The sequence below is a fragment of the Cherax quadricarinatus genome, chromosome 26 (assembly GCF_038502225.1).
Source record: "Cherax quadricarinatus isolate ZL_2023a chromosome 26, ASM3850222v1, whole genome shotgun sequence".
Classification (NCBI taxonomy): domain Eukaryota; kingdom Metazoa; phylum Arthropoda; class Malacostraca; order Decapoda; family Parastacidae; genus Cherax; species Cherax quadricarinatus.
In genome coordinates, this window is record NC_091317.1 from 14,944,922 (window position 1) to 14,964,731 (window position 19,810).

A 19,810-nucleotide genomic window follows, 5' to 3' on the forward strand; every position below is an offset into this window, starting at 1 on the left:
CTTTCAGGGTCCAGAGGCCAAATTTTGAAGTGTGCACCAGGGTCCAAGAGTTTTAAACAAACAGTTTTGTTATTTTTTCTTATGAAATGGTAGAGAATGTTTTTCGGAAGGTATTAAACAAAAAGTATGAAATTTGATGGAAAATTGATGAAATTATGCTCTCGCGAATTTTGATGTGTCGGCGATATTTACGCATCGGTGATTATGTCGGCTTTGACTCCCATTTTAGGCCAATTACAGTATTCCAGTCAACCAAATTCTTAGCTATTTCACTAGTGTTACTTCTATTCTATCGATTGAGCACAAGAAATCGCCAGGTCAACTGTTTCAACAACAAAATAAAGTGACCGGAAATTGGTAATTTGGCCAATTTAATGGAAAGTTCAAAATATTCCAATTTCAAAGTAGGGTCCAGAATAAACAATGCCAGCATTCCTGGCATTAAACTAACATTTCCTCTGTTCAGTAATTACGTTTTCAGGCTTTACAAATTAATTCCATTTTGATTTTTTATTCACATAATGAATTTTTATTCAAACCAAAAAATAGAAGATTTACTGTTATGCAATATTGTAATAATTGTATAAATAATATCACCACATTAGTGAATGTATATTAGACCCACCAGCTGTCATGTATTAGACTTGTGGTGTCATTTGTTTACTCTTGAACATCGGCAAAAATTTAACATTTCCACTACTTTGAGCTCACTCACTTTCAAGCCATTTCTAGTACTAAAACCAATCAAAATCATCTCTATTTCTGTAGTATATCTTCCATTCTATCAAATGAGATCAAGAAATTGCAAATACAACTATATAAAACATACAAAAAACACTGCAAAGTTACTTGCTGTTTTAATCGAAAATTATGGTCTCAGTTTTTTCTCTCATGCACTGTGTGCTGCAGGATTTATTTTATGTGGAGCACACATACTACATAGATGTATTCTCTCATATTTAGGCCCAGATTTACTGCTCACAGCTTATCAGAGTGAGCTGAGCTCATGGCGTAGATCTACGGTTCGGACCCTGAACGTAAAGCTGTAGATCTACGGCACGGACCCTGAAAGGCTTAACAAGTCGGCCGTCTCCCACTGAGGCAGTGTGACCCAAAAAGAAAGAAAATCCCCAAAAAGAAAATACTTTCATCATCATTCAACACTTTCACCTCACTCACACTTTCACCTCACTCACACATAATCACTGTTTTTGCAGAGGTGCACAGAATACAACAGTTTAGAAGCATATATGTCTAAAGATACACAACATATCCCTCCAAACTGCCAATATCCCAAACCCCTCCTTTAAAGTGCAGGCATTGTACTTCCCATTTCCAGGACTCCAGTCCGGCTATATAAAAATAACTGGTTTCCCTGAATCCCTTGCTCACGCTCCAACAGCTCGTCAGGTCCCAAATACCATTCGTCTCCATTCACTCCTATCGAACACACTCACGCACACCTGCTGAAAGTCTAAGCCCCTCACCCACAAAACCTCCCTTACCCCTTCCTTCCAACCTTTTCGAGGATGACCCCTACCCCACCTTCCTTTCCCTACAGATTTATACACTCTCTATCTCATTCTACTTTGATCCATTCTCTCTAAATGACCAAACCACCTCAACCTCACTTCTGACTAATACTTTTATTAACTCCTCACCTCCTAATTTCCACACTCCGAATTTTCTGCACAATATTTACACCACACATTGCCCTTAGACAGGACATCTCCACTGCCTCCAACCGCCTCCTCGCTGCAGCATTTACAACCCAAGCTTCACACCCATATAAGAGTGTTGGTACTACTATATTTTCATACATTCCCTTCTTTGCCTCCATAGATAACGTTTTTTGTCTCCACATATACCTCAATGCACCACTCGCCTTTTTTCCTTCATCAGTTCTATGATTAACCTCATCCTTCATAAATCCATCCATTGACATGTCAACTCCCAAATATCTGAAAACATTCACTTCTTCCATACTCCTCCTCCCCAGTTTGATATCCAGTTTTTCTTTATCTAAATCATTTGATACCCTCATCACCTTACTCTTTTCTATGTTCACTTTCAACTTTCTACCTTTACACACACACCCAAACTCGTCCACTAACCTTTGCAATTTTTCTTTAGAATCTCCCATAAGTACAGTATCATCAGCAAAAAGTAACTGAGTCAATTCCCATTTTGTATTTGATTCCCCATAATTTAATCCCTACCCTGTCCTGAACACACTAGCATTTACTTCTTTTACAACCCCATCTATAAATATATTATACAACCATGGTGACATTACACATTCTTGTCTAAGACCTACTTTTACTGGGAAGTAGTCTCCCTCTCTTCTACACACCCTAACCTGAGCCTCACTATCCTCATAAAAGCTCTTTACAGCATTTAGTAACTTACCACCTATTCCGTGTACTTGCAACATCTGCCACATTGCTCCCCTATCCACTCTATCATTTGCCTTTTCTAAATCCATAAATGCAATAAAAATTTCCCTACCTTTAGATACTGTTCACATATATGCTTCAATGTAAACACTTGATGTACACATCCCCTTTCCACTCTGAAACCTCCTTCCTTATCTGCAATCCTACATTCTATCTTACCTCTAATTCTTTCAATAATAACCCTACCTTACACTTTTCCTGGTATACTCAGTAAACTTTTTTTTTTTCTTTTCTTCAACAAGTCAGCCGTCTCCCACCGAGGCAGGGTGACCCAAAAAACAAAGAAAATCTCCAAAAAGAAAATACTTTCATCATCATTCAACACTTTCACCACACTCGCACATTATCACTGTTTTTGCAGAGGTGCTCAGAATACACAGTTTAGAAGCATACACATATAAAGATACACAACATATCCCTCCAAACTGCCAATGTCCCAAACCCCTCTTTTAAAGTGCAGGCATTGTACTTCCCATTTCCAGGACTCAAGTCCGACTGTATGAAAATAACCGGTTTCCCTGAATTTTTTTTTTTTTTTTTTTCAACAAGTCGGTCGTCTCCCACCGAAGCAGGGTGACCCAAAAAAAAGAAAGAAAATCCCCAAAAAGAAAATACTTTCATCATCATTCAACACTTTCACCACACACACACATTATCACTGCTTTTGCACAGGTGCTCAGAATACAACAGTTTAGAAGCATATACGTATAGAGATACACAACATATCCCTCCAAACTGCCAATATCCCAAACCCCTCCTTTAAAGTGCAGGCATTGTACTTCCCACTTCCAGGACTCAAGTCCGACTATATGAAAATAACCGGTTTCCCTGAATCCCTTCACTAAATATTACCCTGCTCACACTCCAACAGATCGTCAGGTCCCAAGTATCATTCGTCTCCATTCACTCCTATCTAACACGCTCATGCACGCTTGCTGGAAGTCCAAGCCCCTCACCCACAAAACCTCCTTTACCCCCTCTTTCCAATCCTTTCGAGGACGACCCCTACCCCTCTTTCCTTCCCCTATAGATTTATATGCTTTCCATGTCATTCTACTTTGATCCATTCTCTCTAAATGACCAAACCACCTCAACAACCCCTCTTCTGCCCTCTGACTAATACTCATTTGATACCCTCATCACCTTACTCTTTTCTATGTTCACTTTCAACTTTCTACCTTTACACACATTCCCAAACTCACCCACTCACCTTTGCAATTTTTCTTTAGAATCTCCCATAAGCACAGTATCATCAGCAAAAAGTAACTGTGTCAATTCCCATTTTGAATTTGATTCCCCAAAATTTAATCTCACCCCTCTCCCGAACACCCTAGCATTTACTTCCTTTACAACCCCATCTATAAATATATTAAACAACCATGGTGACATTGCGCATCCCTGTCTAAGACCTACTTTTACCGGGAAGTAGTCTCCCTCTCTTCTACACACCCTAACCTGAGCCTCACTATCCTCATAAAAGCTCTTTACAGCATTTAATAACTTACCACCTATTCCATATCCTTGCAACATCTGCCACATTGCTCCTCTATCCACTATCGCATGCCTTTTCTAAATCCATAAATGCAATAAAAACTTCCCTACCTTTATCTAAATACTGTTCACATATATGCTTCAATGTAAACACTTGATCTACACATCCCCTACCCACTCTGAAACCTCTTGCTCATCCACAATCCTACATTCTGTCTTACCTCTAATTCTTTCAATTATAACCCTACCGTACACTTTTCCTGGTATACTCAGTAAACTTATTCCTCTGTAATTTTTACAGTCTCTTTTGTCCCCTTTCCCTTTATATAAACGGACTATACATGCTCTCTGCCAATCCTTAGGACCTTCCCCTCTTTCATACATTTATTAAACAAAAATACCAACCACTCCAACACTATATCCCCCCCTGCTTTTAACATTTCTGTCATGATCCCATCAGTTCCAGCTGCGTTACCCCCTTTCATTCTACGTAATGCCTCACGTATCTCCCCCACACTTACGTTCTGCTCTTCTTCACTTCTGAAAGATCGTATACCTCCCTGACCAGTGCATGAAATTACTGCCTCTATTTCTTCCTTAACATTTAAAAGTTCCTCAAAATATTCTCGCCATCTTCCTAATACCTCCATCTCCCCATCTACTAACTCCCCTTCTCTGTTTTTAACTGACAAATCCATACTTTCCCTAGGCTTTCTTAACTTGTTTAACTCACTCCAAAAATTTTTCTTATTTTCATTAAAATTTCTTGACAGTGCCTCTCCCACTCTATCATCTGCTCTCCTTTTGCACTCTCTCACTACTCTCTTTACCTTTCTTTTACTCTCCATATACTCTGCTCTTCTTATAACACTTCTGCTTTGTAAAAACCTCTCATAAGCTACCTTTTTCTCTCTTATCACTCCCTTTACTTCATCATTCCACCAATCACTCCTCTTTCCTCCTGCCCCCACCCTCCTATAACCACAAACGTCTGCCCCACATTCTAATACTGCATTTTTAAAACTATTCCAACCCTCTTCTACCCCCCCCCCCCCACTACTCATCTTTGCACTAGCCCACCTTTCTGCCAATAGTCGCTTATATCTCACCCGAACTTCCTCCTCCCTTAGTTTATACACTTTCACCTCCCTCTTACTTGTTGTTGCCACCTTCCTCTTTTCCCATCTACCTCTTACTCTAACTGTAGCTACAACTAAATAATGATCCGATATATCAGTTGCCCCTCTATAAACATGTACATCCTGGAGCCTACCCATCAACCTTTTATCCACCAATACATAATCTAATAAACTTATTCCTCTATAATTTTTACAATCTCTTTTGTCCCCCCCTTCCTTTTATATAAAGGGACTATACATGCTCTCTGCCAATCCCTAGGTACCTTCCCCTCTTTCATACATTTATCAAGCAAAAATACCAACCACTCCAACACTATATATCCCCCTGCTTTTAACATTTCTTTCATGACCCCGTCAGTTCCAGCTACTTTACCCCCTTTCATTCTACGTAATGCCTCACGCACCTCCCCCACACTCACATCCTGCTCTTCTTCATTCCTAAAAGTTGGTATACCTCCCTGGCCAATGCATGAAATTACCGCCTCCCTTCCTTCGTCGACATTTAAAAGTTCCTCAAAATATTTTCACCATCTACCCAATACCTCCATCTATCTCCCCATCCACTAACTCCCCTACTCTGTTTTTAACTGACAAATCCATTCGTTCCCTAGGCTTTCTTAACTTGTTTAAATCACTCCAAATTTTTTTCTTATTTTCATTAAAATTTCTTGACAGTGCCTCTCCCCTTCTATCATCTGCTCTCCTTTTGCACTCTCTCACCACTCTCTTCACCTTTCTTTTACTCTCCACATACTCTTACTCTTCTGCTTTGTAAAAACCTCTCATAAGCTACCTTTTTCTCTTTTATCACACCCTTTACTTCATCATTCCACCAATCACTCCTCTTTCCTCCTGCACCCACCCTCCTATAACCACAGACTTCTGCCCCACATTCTAATACTGCATTTTTAAAACTATTCCAACCCTCTTCAACCCCCCACTACTCATACTTGCACCAGCCTACCTTTCTTCCAATAGTTGCTTATATCTCACCCGAACCTCCTCCTCCCTTAGTTTATACACCTTTCACCTCCCTCCTACCATTTCCATTAACCCCTGGCTCCCCAAATTTACCTACTACTCCCTCCACAACATTTTTACCAACTTTAGCGTTGAAATCCCCAACCACAAGTACTCTCACACTTGGTTCAAAACTCCCCACACACTCAACATTTCCCAAAACCTCTCTCTCTCTCCTCTACACTTCTCTCTTCTCTAGGTGGATATATGCTTACTATAATCCACTTTTCACATCCAACCTTTATTTTACTCCACATACTCCTTGAAGTAATACATTTATAGTCCCTCTTTTCCTGCCATAGCTTATCATTCAACATTATTGCTACTCCTTCTTTAGCTCTAACTCTGTTTGAAACCCCTGACCTAATCTCATTTATTCCTCTCCACTGAAACTCTCCCACCCCCTTCAGCTTTGTTTCACTTAAAGCCAGGACATCCAGCTTCTTCTCATTCATAATATCCACAATCATCTCTTTCTTATCATTCGCACAACATCCACGCACATTCAGACATCCCACTTTGACAATTTTCTTCTTATTCTTTTTAGTAATTATTACAGGAAAAAGGGTTACTTGCCCATTGTTCGCGGCATTTTAGTTGACTTTTACAACACGCATGGCTTACGAAGGAAAGATTCTTATTCCACTTCCCCATGGATATAAAAGGAAAAGTAATAAGAACAAGAACTATTAAGATAAAATCAAAGTAAACTCAGATGAGTGTGTATAAATAAATGTGTATATGTATGTGTAGTGTGACGTAAGTGTAAGTAGAAGTAGCAAGACATACCTGTAATCTTGCACATTTATGAGACAGACAAAAGACACCGGCAATCCTACCATCATGTAAAACAATTACAGGCTTTCGTTTTACACTCACTTGGCAGGATGGTAGTACCTCCCTGGGCGGTTGCTGTCTACCAACCTAAGTATAGTGGGACCAACACTTATATGAGTGTGAAGCTTTGGTTGCAAATGCTGCAGCGAAGAGGCAGCTGGAGGCAGTGTCTAAGGGCAATATGTGGTGTAAATATTATGCAGAGAATTCGGTATGTGGAAATTAGGAGGTGTCGAGTTACTAAAAGTACTGTATTAGTCAGAGGGGTTGTTGAGGTGGTTTTGTCATTTAGAGAGAATGGATCAAAGTAGAATGACTTGGAGAGCGTATAAATCTGTAGGGGAAGGAAGGTAGGGTAGGGGTTGACCTCGAAAAGGTTGGAGGGAGGGGGTAAAGGAGGTTTTGTGGGCGAGGGGCTTGGACTTCCAGCAAGCATGTGTGAGCGTGTTAGATAGGAGTGAATGGAGATGAATGGTTTTTGGGACCTGATGAGCTGTTTTAGTGTGAGCAGGGTAATATTTAGTGAAGGGATTCAGGGAAACCGGTTATTTTTATATAGCCAGACTTGAGTACTGGAAATGGGAAGTACAATGCCAGCACTTTAAAGGAGGGGTTTTGGATATTGGCAGTTTGGAGGGGTATGTTATATATGCTCCTAAACTGTTGCATCTGGTCGCCTCTGCAAAGACAGTGATCAACAGCTGTGAGGTGAAAGTGTTGAATGATGATGAAAGTATTTTCTTTTTGGGTATTTTCTTTCTTTTTGGGTCACCCTGCCTCGGTGGGAAACTGCCAACTTGTTAAAAAAAATAAAAAATGTCCTCAGTGGGAGATTGGTGGTGTGTTAAAAAAAAAATGAGGTGTAGATAACAAAAAAAGGCACAATACCGTGACTGGAACGATACACAAATAACCCGCACATAAAAGAGAGAAGCTTACGATGACATTTCGGTCCGACTTGGACCATTGACAAAGTCACACTTTATCAATGGTCCAAGTCGGACCGAAACGTCGTCATAAGCTTCTCGCTTTTATGTGTGGGTTATTTGTGTATGTAATGAGGTGTAGCCTTGGATGTGTAATAAACAGTGTTTATACCTGGAGTATATCTGGAGAGGGTTTTGGGGGTTAATGCCCCCACGACCTGGCCTGTGACCATGCCTCATGGTGGATCAGGGCCTGATCAACCAGGCTGTTACTGTTGGCCACATGCAACCCGATGTACGAGCGACAGCCTGGCTGGTCAGGCACTGACTTTAGGTGCCTGTCCAGTGCCTTCTTGAAGACAGCCAGGGTCTATTGGTAATCCCCCATATGTATGCTGGGAGGCAGTTCAACAGTTTTGGGCCCCTGACACTTGTGGTGTCTCTTATCGTGCTAGTGGCGTCCCTTTAGGATTTTCCAAGTGTACATAATCACGTTCTCTCCCGCCTGCATTCTAGGGAATACGGGTTGAGGAACTTCAAGCGTTCCCAGTAATTGAGGTGTTTTATCGTAGTTAAACGTGCCTTGAAAGTTCTCTGTACATTTTCTAGGTCAGCAATTTCACCTGCCTTGAAAGGTGCTATTAACATGTAGCAATATTCCAGCCTAGATAGAACAAGCGACCTGAAGAGTGTCATCATGAGCTTCGCATACCTAGTTTTGAAAGTCCTCATTATCCATCCTGTCATTTTTCTAGCAGATGCGAGAATTCATTAAGCAATAATTCGTTGGATAATGTGCTGATAAGGTTTTTAGGCATTATGAAGGATGTGATAAAGTTTTAAATTTTTTAACAAAACTTAAAACTGGTTTTAATTTCCTTATAAAACTTCATTCTATTAATAGTAAAGAAACAAAAATGGAAAACAAAAAATGAAACATTGAAAACCTAAGAAATTTTATATAAAATGTTTTCACTCAGTATTACACTATAGTATATCTAGATGTAGTTTAATTTATTTGAATCATGCCAGGAGGAGCCCCATCTAGACTGCCTGCTCCTAGCTCCAGCAAACACCGGATATCCCCTGCAGGATCACAGTCCTCGGATGGCAACAAATCCAATCAGTCAGCATGGATGTTTGGCCAGCATAAAAATGCCCGAGTGGTATGTCAGAATGTACGTACGCAGCACTAACACAATAATGGCAAATGACTAATGCAGCTGCTGAGTCTTGCTTATATGTAGAATATTTTATTAGTCAGTTTTTTCTAGATTTTTTTATACCGGTACTGCATACTGATAACATTATCACTAAGAATATTGGAAGAGTACTTCCGATATTTTGTCCATGTTAGATTAGTGAAGAAGCCTGCATGTTTCATAGTCATTAAGCCATATATTAAAACACTTGATCTCAATTGAGAACTTCCAGTTTTTATTCTAATTCTTCTAGTTTCTCATTTTCATAATTTTGAAGAGCATGATTTGGATTAAGAAAACCATATAGTATTTTGTAAGTAAAATTGTTGTTCTGCATATACAATCAGATATATTTTGTCTTTTGTTCAGTCATGATTTTTCTATTTTTTTTTATTTTGAAACAGATGGAAAATGTCTTGACTTAGTAAGTCTTCATATACTTTGTAATGCCTAATCCATGCCTCTGTTAATTTATCTATGACAGTTGTAAACAAAAGAAAGTAAGTCTCTTGAGGGTTACTGAACAACGATTTAGAAAGTGGTGGTATGCATTACAACCACTGAAAGATAAAAAAAAAAATTATAGGACAAACTAAATTTGATGACAGGACACCAGAAGCATAGCCCTGCCCCACCATGAACATGGATCTGCTCCTGCAAATACAAATACTGAAGAGAGGACACCATAAAAATAGCTCTGTCCCTTAACACACTATGTATTTCTAGGAATCCTTTTGCAGATTCATTTGAGAAATGCAACACATATTGTATTCTGATATTTTATTAAGGAAACATTTCACTATGAATAATGGCTTCTTCAGGACTGAAGAAGCCATTCACCGCAAAACTTTTCCTCAATAAAATATCCTAGCTCTGCACATCTTATTTCACAGTTGTTGGTATTTTATACCATTTGTTTCCCAGTTTTGTTTGACTTTAAATGAGCTGCACTGTCAAGAATAAGTTTCTTTGCAAATTAAGGCCTTAACCCTTTGACTGTCGCAAGCCCCTTTCTAAAACTCATTCTATGTCACTAAAATTTTTGGGAAAAAAAAAAATTATTTTTTTCTTATGAAATGATAGAGAATCTTTTCCCGATGGTAATGACACTAAAAGTACGAAATTTGGTCGAAAACTCATGGAATTACGCTCCCGCGAATTTAGCGGTCTCGGTGACATAATACACATCGGCGATTTTGCTGAATTTGAGCCTTGTTATTGGCCAGTTCCGTTGTACCAGTTGACCAAACTCATAGCTATTTCTTTAGAACTCTCATTTTTTCTATCAGTTGAGTACAAGAAACCGCCCATGTACCGATTTGAACTACCCAGTAAATTGGTCAGAAATTGGCAATTTGGCCAATTTCAAGCAAATTAAAAAAGATGCCAATTTCAAAATAGGGTCCAGAATAAACAATGTAGACATTCTTGGCACTAAAATAACATATCCTCTGTTCATTAGTCACGTCTCTAGGTCCCTCTTACATTCCTATTGCTTTCTATTTTGATTTTTTATCCATACAAAAAATACAAAATTTACTGTTATGCAGACTACTGCATTATTGTAAAAATGGTATAAATAATATCAGTGCACTAGTGAAAGAATATTAGACTCCCCAGTTGATGTGTATTGGACGTGTGGTTTGATTTGCTTGCTCCTGAACATTGGTTGTAAAAATCGAACATTTCCGATACTTTGAGCTCGATTTCATGGTCGTTTTCATCGTGAAACTAATCAAAATCATCTTTATTTCTGTAATATATTTTCCATTTTATCACATGAGACCATGAAAATGAGAATACAATGATAAATACTATACGAATATACACCTCAAAGTCGGTGTTTTAATCCAAAAAAAACGGTCAGTTTTTTTTTTCTCTCATTATGCACTGCGTGCTGCAGGATTTTTTTTATGTGGTGCACACTGACCACACAGACCCATTCTCTCACATGTGGGCCTACCAACTTTCTCCTGCTTGATTTAAAGCCGCTAGAATTTATGCGTATTAATACGTTCGAAACACTGGCTCGTGAGACGTATATATACGACCAAAACAGTCAGAGGGTTAATGATATGCCAGTACTTTCTAACGATTCCCATTTTCATAGTTTTTGGTGACGTTTTCTGAAATTTTGATTGAAAATTCTACTTTCAATACTGTATAAAAAAATTTAGTGTTATATTTTCTTGGTAGTTTAAGCTAACATATATAATTTGTTGGTCATAGCCATGTTCCACAACTAATATCTGTACTCTAAAATATGTTTCGAGTTCATAAGTAACTTCCTCTTGTTACAACTTGTTCACTCTCTCCATCCTTCTTTGCATTCTGACTTGAAACCTCCTGCTTCCCTCATGCTACCCATCCAGGCCAGGAAATTTGGGGTTCCTGAACGAAGAGTATCCAAGTTTCACATCAAATGGTAAATATTTAGTTGAAAGTTCTTCGTCGTTCCTGCATTTCCATTTCCATCCTGCACTTGCTTAATTTTGTATGTTACACTTTCTAGGTGAGCACTCATATCTTAGTCAGTCAAGTGGCAGCTGATTTTCTACATGTATTAACCCTTTGAGGGTCCAGACCCTCAATTTGAAAATTCCCCACAGGGTCCAAGAATTTTCAAAAAAAAAATAAATAAAAAAAATATCTTATGAAATGGTATAGAATCTTTTTCTGAAGGTAATACAACAAAAAGTATGAAATTTGATCAAAAAATGAAATTATGCTTTCATGAATTTTGTTGTCAGCTATATTCATGCATCGGCGATTTTGCCCAATTTGAGTCCTCTTTTCCCAATTTGAGTCCTCTTTTCAGCCAATTACATTGTTCCATTAGACCAAATTCTTAGCTATTTGGCTAGTATATGTTCCATTTTATCTGTTGAGCACAAGAAATCTCCCAATCAACTATTTCAACTACCCAATAAAGTGATTGGAAATTGGTAATTTGGTCAATTTCACACAAAGTTCAAAATATTCCAGTTTCAAAATAGGGTCCAGAATAAACAATACAGGCATTCCTGGCACTAAAATAACATTTCCTCTGTTTATTAATGTTTCCAGGCTTTGCAGATGAGTTCCATTTTGATTTTTTATTCACATAAAGAATTTTTATACCAGAAAAACAAAAGATTTACTATTATGCAGTTTTGTAATAATAGCATGAACAATATCAGCACATTCATGAACGCACATTAGACCTACCAGTTGATGTGTATTGGACACATGATGTGATTTGTGTACTCTTGAACATTGGCAAAATTCAAACATTTCTGCTACCTTGAGCTCAGTTTTAAGCTATTTTCAGTACTAAAACCAATCAAAATCATCCTTGTTTCTGTAATATATCTTCCATTCTATCAAGTGAGATCAAGAAACTGCGAATACGATCGTAAAAAAACATACAAAAATACACTGTCGCAGTTTTTTTCTCATTATGCACTGTGTGCTGTAAGATTTGTTTTATATGGTGCACATTTACCACATAGATGCATTTTCTCATATCTTGGCCCAAATTTATTGATCACAGCTTATCTGAGTAAGCTGAGCTCATGGCATAGTACTATAGCTTGGACCCTGGCTTCAAAGCCATAGAACTACAGGACGGACCCTCCTCAAAGGGTTAATACATTTAATTTGGAACATAACATTTAAATGTTTGAAATGTGTAACTGTACACTAAGCCACTTCTTGTATACAGTATATCAGATAATCCAAACACAAAAGTATAATGAATGTTAATCATTGGTACAAATAAACTCATATAGAGAAAATAAACTAAAAGATTGGAGACAGCCTTGTTGTGAGGCCAAAATATACAGCATTTTTTTTTTTTCTTTTCTCCATCTGGTTTTATTTGTACTGCATCAGAGAGTACATAAACTGCAGGTTAGCACACATTCACCTAAATATAAAACTTTTTGCCACCCCTTGTTCCCAGGATGGACACGAGATACTCCTTCAATCTGCCTTTTTATAAAATGCAACTTCTGTCTTAGATCTAATTCCTTGAATCTGCATGGGTCAATTCTTGTGTGCATTCTTTCAAAGTTCACTTCTCAGTCTTGATTCCTTTTGTTTTTCTCCAATATGTGTAACAACAGTAATTTTTTCCACATCTTCATATTAAATATTTTTCTTATTATCTTTTCTTGGTCCTACATTTTATACAGGGTTGCCTTTGACTGGAACTCAGGTGTTTCATACAAGTTTTGGATCACTTCAAGCAAAAGGGCAGTCACTGTTTTTCACACACCATCACACAGGATGGAAAGCTGCACTGCTGATTTCCTTTATTTTTGTTTGCCATTATTTTTTCTTGTTCTTCATATCCCAACTACCTAATAGTTTTTGGTGGTAGTCATTTCCTTCCTGTATAATCTCATCTCTTAAGTTCACAAGTCTGTACTTCAAAGGGAGGTTCCTGCCAGTGGCTGAATGAGCATGCATATACAGTGTTATTACCCTTTACCATTTGACTGAAGCTTTAGCGTATACCATTGGTTGTCTTAATAATTTCACCCTAATGGGAAAATATTAGTTATCTTTGTACCTTTACAGGAACATGAAAATAAATAATAGGAAACTGTTATTATCAGTAAAAAAAATCCAGAGCCATTGCAACACCACATGACCTTGAGTTAATTCCAGCTAAAGAGGCCATGAGACATTCAGTGATACTAATTCTTGTTCCTTATTAATTGTAATTTTCTATTGACATTGTTTGTTTGTATTCTGTCAGTTCAGTATTATTTGCACTCGTGATTCCTTTTAGAGACAAGTGGTTTTTTAATGGACATGCTGTTGAAGCATAAGCAAGGTAACATTTATGAAGGGATTTAGGGAAACTGGTTAGCCAGAATAAATTCCAACGATGATATTGCAGTCGAATGATAATCTGAATTGTGTCAGCACACAGTAAACCAGCAAGTACTGGATGATATATTCACAACAATCAAGCAAAATATATGCTTGATAATACATTATTCTGTATAAGAAATTATGCATAGGCAATAATTATGTGAAGCTTGGAATGGGTAAATATTTTTAACATTAATTATGTTACCATATGCAGCAGGACCCCAACTTACAAATGCTCCAAGTTATACACGTCTACACATACAAGTGGAGCATTTAGGAGCCAGTTAGTTTTACAACTACTGAGCTGCAGCACAAACATGTATCAAACATAACAAGTTTTTATCATTTTTTTTATAAAAACAACTTGATAAATTTGATCATCAGGAATGCAACTTGTTTGTGTGGTGGGGTCCTCCTGTATGTGGGAGTTGGTTGCATCAGGGACTAACTAACATATGTTTGCATGATGCCAGGCTTTTGCTTGAGGCTATATTTGTTTTTGAGGAGCACTTGCATTATAGTTTGCTGTAAAACATGACCTTATTTTCAGCTGTGAAACGATTCACAGGTAAGTATTACAGTAGATTCAGATAGGGGGCCAAGGCCATATTGAAGATAATTCTCATTGGTGACATTGTTAGAAGTTGTTCATCTTCATTGGGTCATTGTTGCTAAAATGGCTGAAGTACATGGGATTCTGATAAGTGGCTCTAAATCCAAGAAGCTATCCCTTCCCTTCCTTGGATCAAGCCTAATTACCTCTTATTCACTTGGCACTGTATGACTTGGACTTTAGTGCTTCATGAATATTATAGTAAATGGTTAGTGTGTTTGTCCCTTTAAAGTGCAGGCATTCTTATTCCCATTTCCAGTACTCAAGTCCGGCCATATAAAAATAAACGGTTTCCCTGAATCCCTTCGCTAAATATTACCCTGCTCAAGCTCCAATAGCTCGTCAGGTCCCAAAAACCATTCGTCTCCGTTCACTCCTATCTAACACGCTCAAACATGCTTGCTGGAAGTCCAAGCCCCTCGCCCACAAAACCTCCTTTACTCCCTCCCTAGAACTTTTTCGAGGACGACCCCTACCTCGCCTTCCTTCCGATACAGATTTACTAGCCCCTTGCTCCTGGCATTTTAGTCGCCTCTTACAACATGCATGGCTTACGGAGGAAGAATTTTGTTCCACTTCCCCATGGAGGTAAGAGGAAATAAACAAGAACAAGAACTAGTAAGAAAATAAAAGAAACCCAGAGGGGTGTGTGTGTGTATATATGCTTGTACATGTATGTGTAGTGTGATCTAAGTGTAAGTTGAGGTAGCAAGACGTACCTGAAACCTTGCATGTTTATGAGACAGTAAAATGGACACCAGCAATACTACCATCATGTAAAACAATTACAGGCTTTCGTTTTACACTCACTTGGCAGAATGGTAGTACCTCCCTGGGCGGTTGCTGTCTACCAACCTACTACCTAGGATATATATATATATATCTTTCTTTCAACACACCGGCCATATCCCACCAAGGCGGGGTGGCCCAAAAGGAGAAACGAAAGTTTCTCCTTGTACATTTAGTAATATATACAGGAGAAGGGGTTACTAGCCCCTTGCTCCCGGCATTTTAGTCGCCTCTTACAACACGCATGGCTTACGGAGGAAGAATTCTGTTCCACTTCCCCATGGACATAAGAGGAAATAAACAAGAACAAGAACTAGAAAGAAAATAGCAGAAAACCCAGAGGGGTGTGCATATATATATATGCTTGTACACATATGTGTAGTGTGACCTAAGTATAAGTAGAAGTAGCAAGACATACCTGTAATCTTGCATATTTATGAGACAGACAAAAGACACCAGCAATCCTACCATCATGTAAAACAATTACAGGCTTTCGTTTTACACTCACTTGGCAGAACGGTAGTACCTCCCTGGGTGGTTGCTGTCGACCAACCTACTACCTTTATATTTTTTTTTTTTTGTTTTTTCAACAAGTCGGTCGTCTCCCACCAAGGCAGGGTGACCCAAAAAAGAAAGAAAATCCCCAAAAAGAAAATACTTTCATCATCATTCAACACTTTCACCACACTCACACATTATCACTGCTTTTGCAGAGGTGCCCAGAATACAACAGTTTAGAAGCATATACGTATAAAGATACACAACATATCCCTCCAAACTGCCAATATCCTAAACCACTCCTTTAAAGTGCAGGCATTGTACTTCCCATTTCCAGGACTCAAGTCCGACTATATGAAAATAACCGGTTTCCCTGAATCCCTTCACTAAATATTACCCTGCTCACACTCCAACAGATCGTCAGGTCCCAAGTATCATTCGTCTCCATTCACTCCTATCTAACACGATCATGCACGCTTGCTGGAAGTCCAAGCCCCTCGCCCACAAAACCTCCTTTACCCCCTCTTTCCAACCCTTTCGAGGACGACCCCTACCCCTCTTTCCTTCCCCTATAGATTTATATGCTTTCCATGTCATTCTACTTTGATCCATTCTCTCTAAATGACCAAACCACCTCAACAACCCCTCTTCTGCCCTCTGACTAATGCTTTTATTAACTCCACACCTTCTCCTAATTTCCACACTCCGAATTTTCTGCTTAATATTTACACCACACATTGCCCTTAGACAGGACATCTCCACTGCCTCCAACCGTCTCCTCGCTGCTGCATTTACCACCCAAGCTTCACATCCATATAAGAGTGTTGGTACTACTATACTTTCATACATTCCCTTCTTTGCCTCCATAGATAACGTTTTTTGACTCCACATATACCTCAACGCACCACTCACCTTTTTTCCCTCATCAGTTCTATGATTAACCTCATCCTTCATAAATCCATCCGCCGACACGTCAACTCCCAAGTATCTGAAAACATTCACTTCTTCCATACTCCTCCTCCCCAATTTGATATCCAATTTTTCTTTATCTAAATCATTTGATACCCTCATCACCTTACTCTTTTCTATGTTCACTTTCAACTTTCTACCTTTACACACATTCCCAAACTCATCCACTAACCTTTGCAATTTTTCTTTAGAATCTCCCATAAGCACAGTATCATCAGCAAAAAGTAACTGTGTCAATTCCCATTTTGAATTTGATTCCCCATAATTTAATCCCACCCCTCTCCCGAACACCCTAGCATTTACTTCTTTTACAACCCCATCTATAAATATATTAAACAACAATGGTGACATTACGCATCCCTGTCTAAGACCTACTTTTACCGGGAAGTATTCTCCCTCTCTTCTACACACACTAACCTGAGCCTCACTATCCTCATAAAAACTCTTAACAGCATTTAGTAACTTTCCACCTATTCCATATACTTGCAACATCTGCCACATTGCTCCTCTATCCACTCTATCATATCATAAAAATATATATATATATATATATATATATATATATATATATATATATATGTAGTAGGTTGGTAGACAGCAACCACCCAGGGAGGTACTACCGTCCTGCCAAGTGAGTGTTAAACTGAAGCCTGTAATTGTTTTACACGATGGTAGGATTGCTGGTGTCTTTATTTTTCTGTCTCATACACATGCAAGATTTCAGGTACGTCTTGCTACTTCTACTTACACTTAGGTCACACTACACATACATGTACAAGCATATATATACACACCCCTTTGGGTTTTCTTCTATTTTCTTTCTAGTTCTTGTTTATTTCCTCTTACCTCCATGGGGAAGTGGAACAGAATTCTTCCTCCGTAAGCCATGCGTGTTGTAAGAGGCTACTAAAATGCCGGGAGCAAGGGGCTAGTAACCCCTTCTCCTGTATATATTACTAAATGTAAAAGGAGAAACTTTCGTTTTTCCTTTTGGGCCACCCCGCCTCGGTGGGATACGGCCGGTGTGTTGAAAGAAGAAGTAGGTAGTAGGTTGGTAGACAGCAACCACCCAGGGAGGTACTACCGTCCTGCCAAGTGAGTGTAAAACGAAGCCTGTGATTGTTTTACATGATGGTAGGATTGCTGATGTCTTTTGTCTGTCTCATAAATATGCAAGATTACAGGCATGTCTTGCTACTTCTACTTACACTTAGGTCACACTACACATACATGTACACATTTATTTATACACACTCATCTGAGTTTTCTTTGAGAAGTCTGAATGTGCGTGGATGTTGTGCAGATGATAAGAAAGAGATGATTGTGGATGTTATGAATGAGAAGAAGCTGGATGTCCTGGCTTTAAGTGAAACAAAGCTGAAGGGGGTGGGAGAGTTTCAGTGGAGAGGAATAAATGGGATTAGGTCAGGGGTTTCAAATAGAGTTAGAGCTAAAGAAGGAGTAGCAATAATGTTGAAGGATAAGCTATGGCAGGAAAAGAGGGACTATAAATGTATTAATTCAAGGATTATGTGGAGTAAAATAAAGATTGGATGTGAAAAGTGGGTTATAGTAAGCGTGTATGCACCTGGAGAAGAGAGAAGTGTAGAGGAGAGAGAGAGATTTTGGGAAATGTTGAGTGAATGCGTGGGGAGTTTTGAATCAAGTGTGCGAGTAATAGTAGTTGGGGATTTCAATGCTAAAGTGGGTAAAAATGTTATGGAAGGAGTAGTAGGTAAATTTGGGGTGCCAGGGGTAAATGTAAATGGGGAGCCTTTAATTGAGCTATGTGTAGAAAGAAATTTGGTAATAAGTAATACATATTTTATGAAAAAGAGGATAAATAAATATACAAGGTATGATGTAGCACGTAATGAAAGTAGTTTATTAGATTATGTATTGGTGGATAAAAGGTTGATGGGTAGGCTCCAGGATGTACATGTTTATAGAGGGGCAACTGATATATCGGATCATTATTTAGTTGTAGCTACAGTTAGAGTAAGAGGTAGATGGGAAAAGAGGAAGGTGGCAACAACAAGTAAGAGGGAAGTGAAAGTGTATAAACTAAGGGAGGAGGAAGTTCGGGTGAGATATAAGCGACTATTGGCAGAAAGGTGGGCTAGTGCAAAGATGAGTAGTGGGGGGGTTGAAGAGGGTTGGAATAGTTTTAAAAATGCAGTATTAGAATGTGGGGCAGAAGTTTGTGGTTATAGGAGGGTGGGGGCAGGAGGAAAGAGGAGTGATTGGTGGAATGATGAAGTAAAGGGTGTGATAAAAGAGAAAAAGGTAGCTTATGAGAGGTTTTTACAAAGCAGAAGTGTTATAAGAAGAGCAGAGTATATGGAGAGTAAAAGAAAGGTAAAGAGAGTGGTGAGAGAGTGCAAAAGGAGAGCAGATGATAGAGTGGGAGAGGCACTGTCAAGAAATTTTAATGAAAATAAGAAAAAATTTTGGAGTGAGTTAAACAAGTTAAGAAAGCCTAGGGAAAATATGGATTTGTCAGTTAAAAACAGAGTAGGGGAGTTAGTAGATGGGGAGATGGAGGTATTGGGTAGATGGCGAGAATATTTTGAGGAACTTTTAAATGTTAAGGAAGAAACAGAGGCAGTAATTTCATGCACTGGTCAGGGAGGTATACCATCTTTTAGGAGTGAAGAAGAGCAGAATGTAAGTGTGGGGGAGGTACGTGAGGCATTACGTAAAATGAAAGGGGGTAAAGCAGCTGGAACTGATGGGATCATGACAGAAATGTTAAAAGCAGGGGGGGATATAGTGTTGGAGTGGTTGGTACTTTTGTTTAATAAATGTATGAAAGAGGGGAAGGTACCTAGGGATTGGCAGAGAGCATGTATAGTCCCTTTATATAAAGGGAAAGGGGACAAAAGAGACTGTAAAAATTATAGAGGAATAAGCTTACTGAGTATACCAGGAAAAGTGTACGGTAGGGTTATAATTGAAAGAATTAGACGTAAGACAGAATGTAGGATTGCGGATGAGCAAGGAGGTT

General features: G+C 38.7%; 1 protein-coding gene across 6 annotated transcripts in view; it reads left to right on the forward strand.

The window, feature by feature from the left end:
• LOC128691696 (erbin) overlaps positions 1-19,810 on the forward strand; it is a 159,659-nt gene that overhangs the window by 109,151 nt on the left and 30,698 nt on the right. For 4 of the 6 annotated variants that reach the window (XM_070088807.1, XM_070088809.1, XM_070088812.1 and 1 more), the window contains one exon: positions 8,902-9,047. In XM_070088807.1, the coding sequence (XP_069944908.1) occupies positions 8,902-9,047 (146 nt within the window). Of the gene's footprint in view, positions 1-8,901; positions 9,048-11,443; positions 11,497-19,810 lie in introns of all 6 variants that reach the window. The other 2 variants (XR_011392437.1, XM_070088811.1) reach the window with 2 other exon arrangements.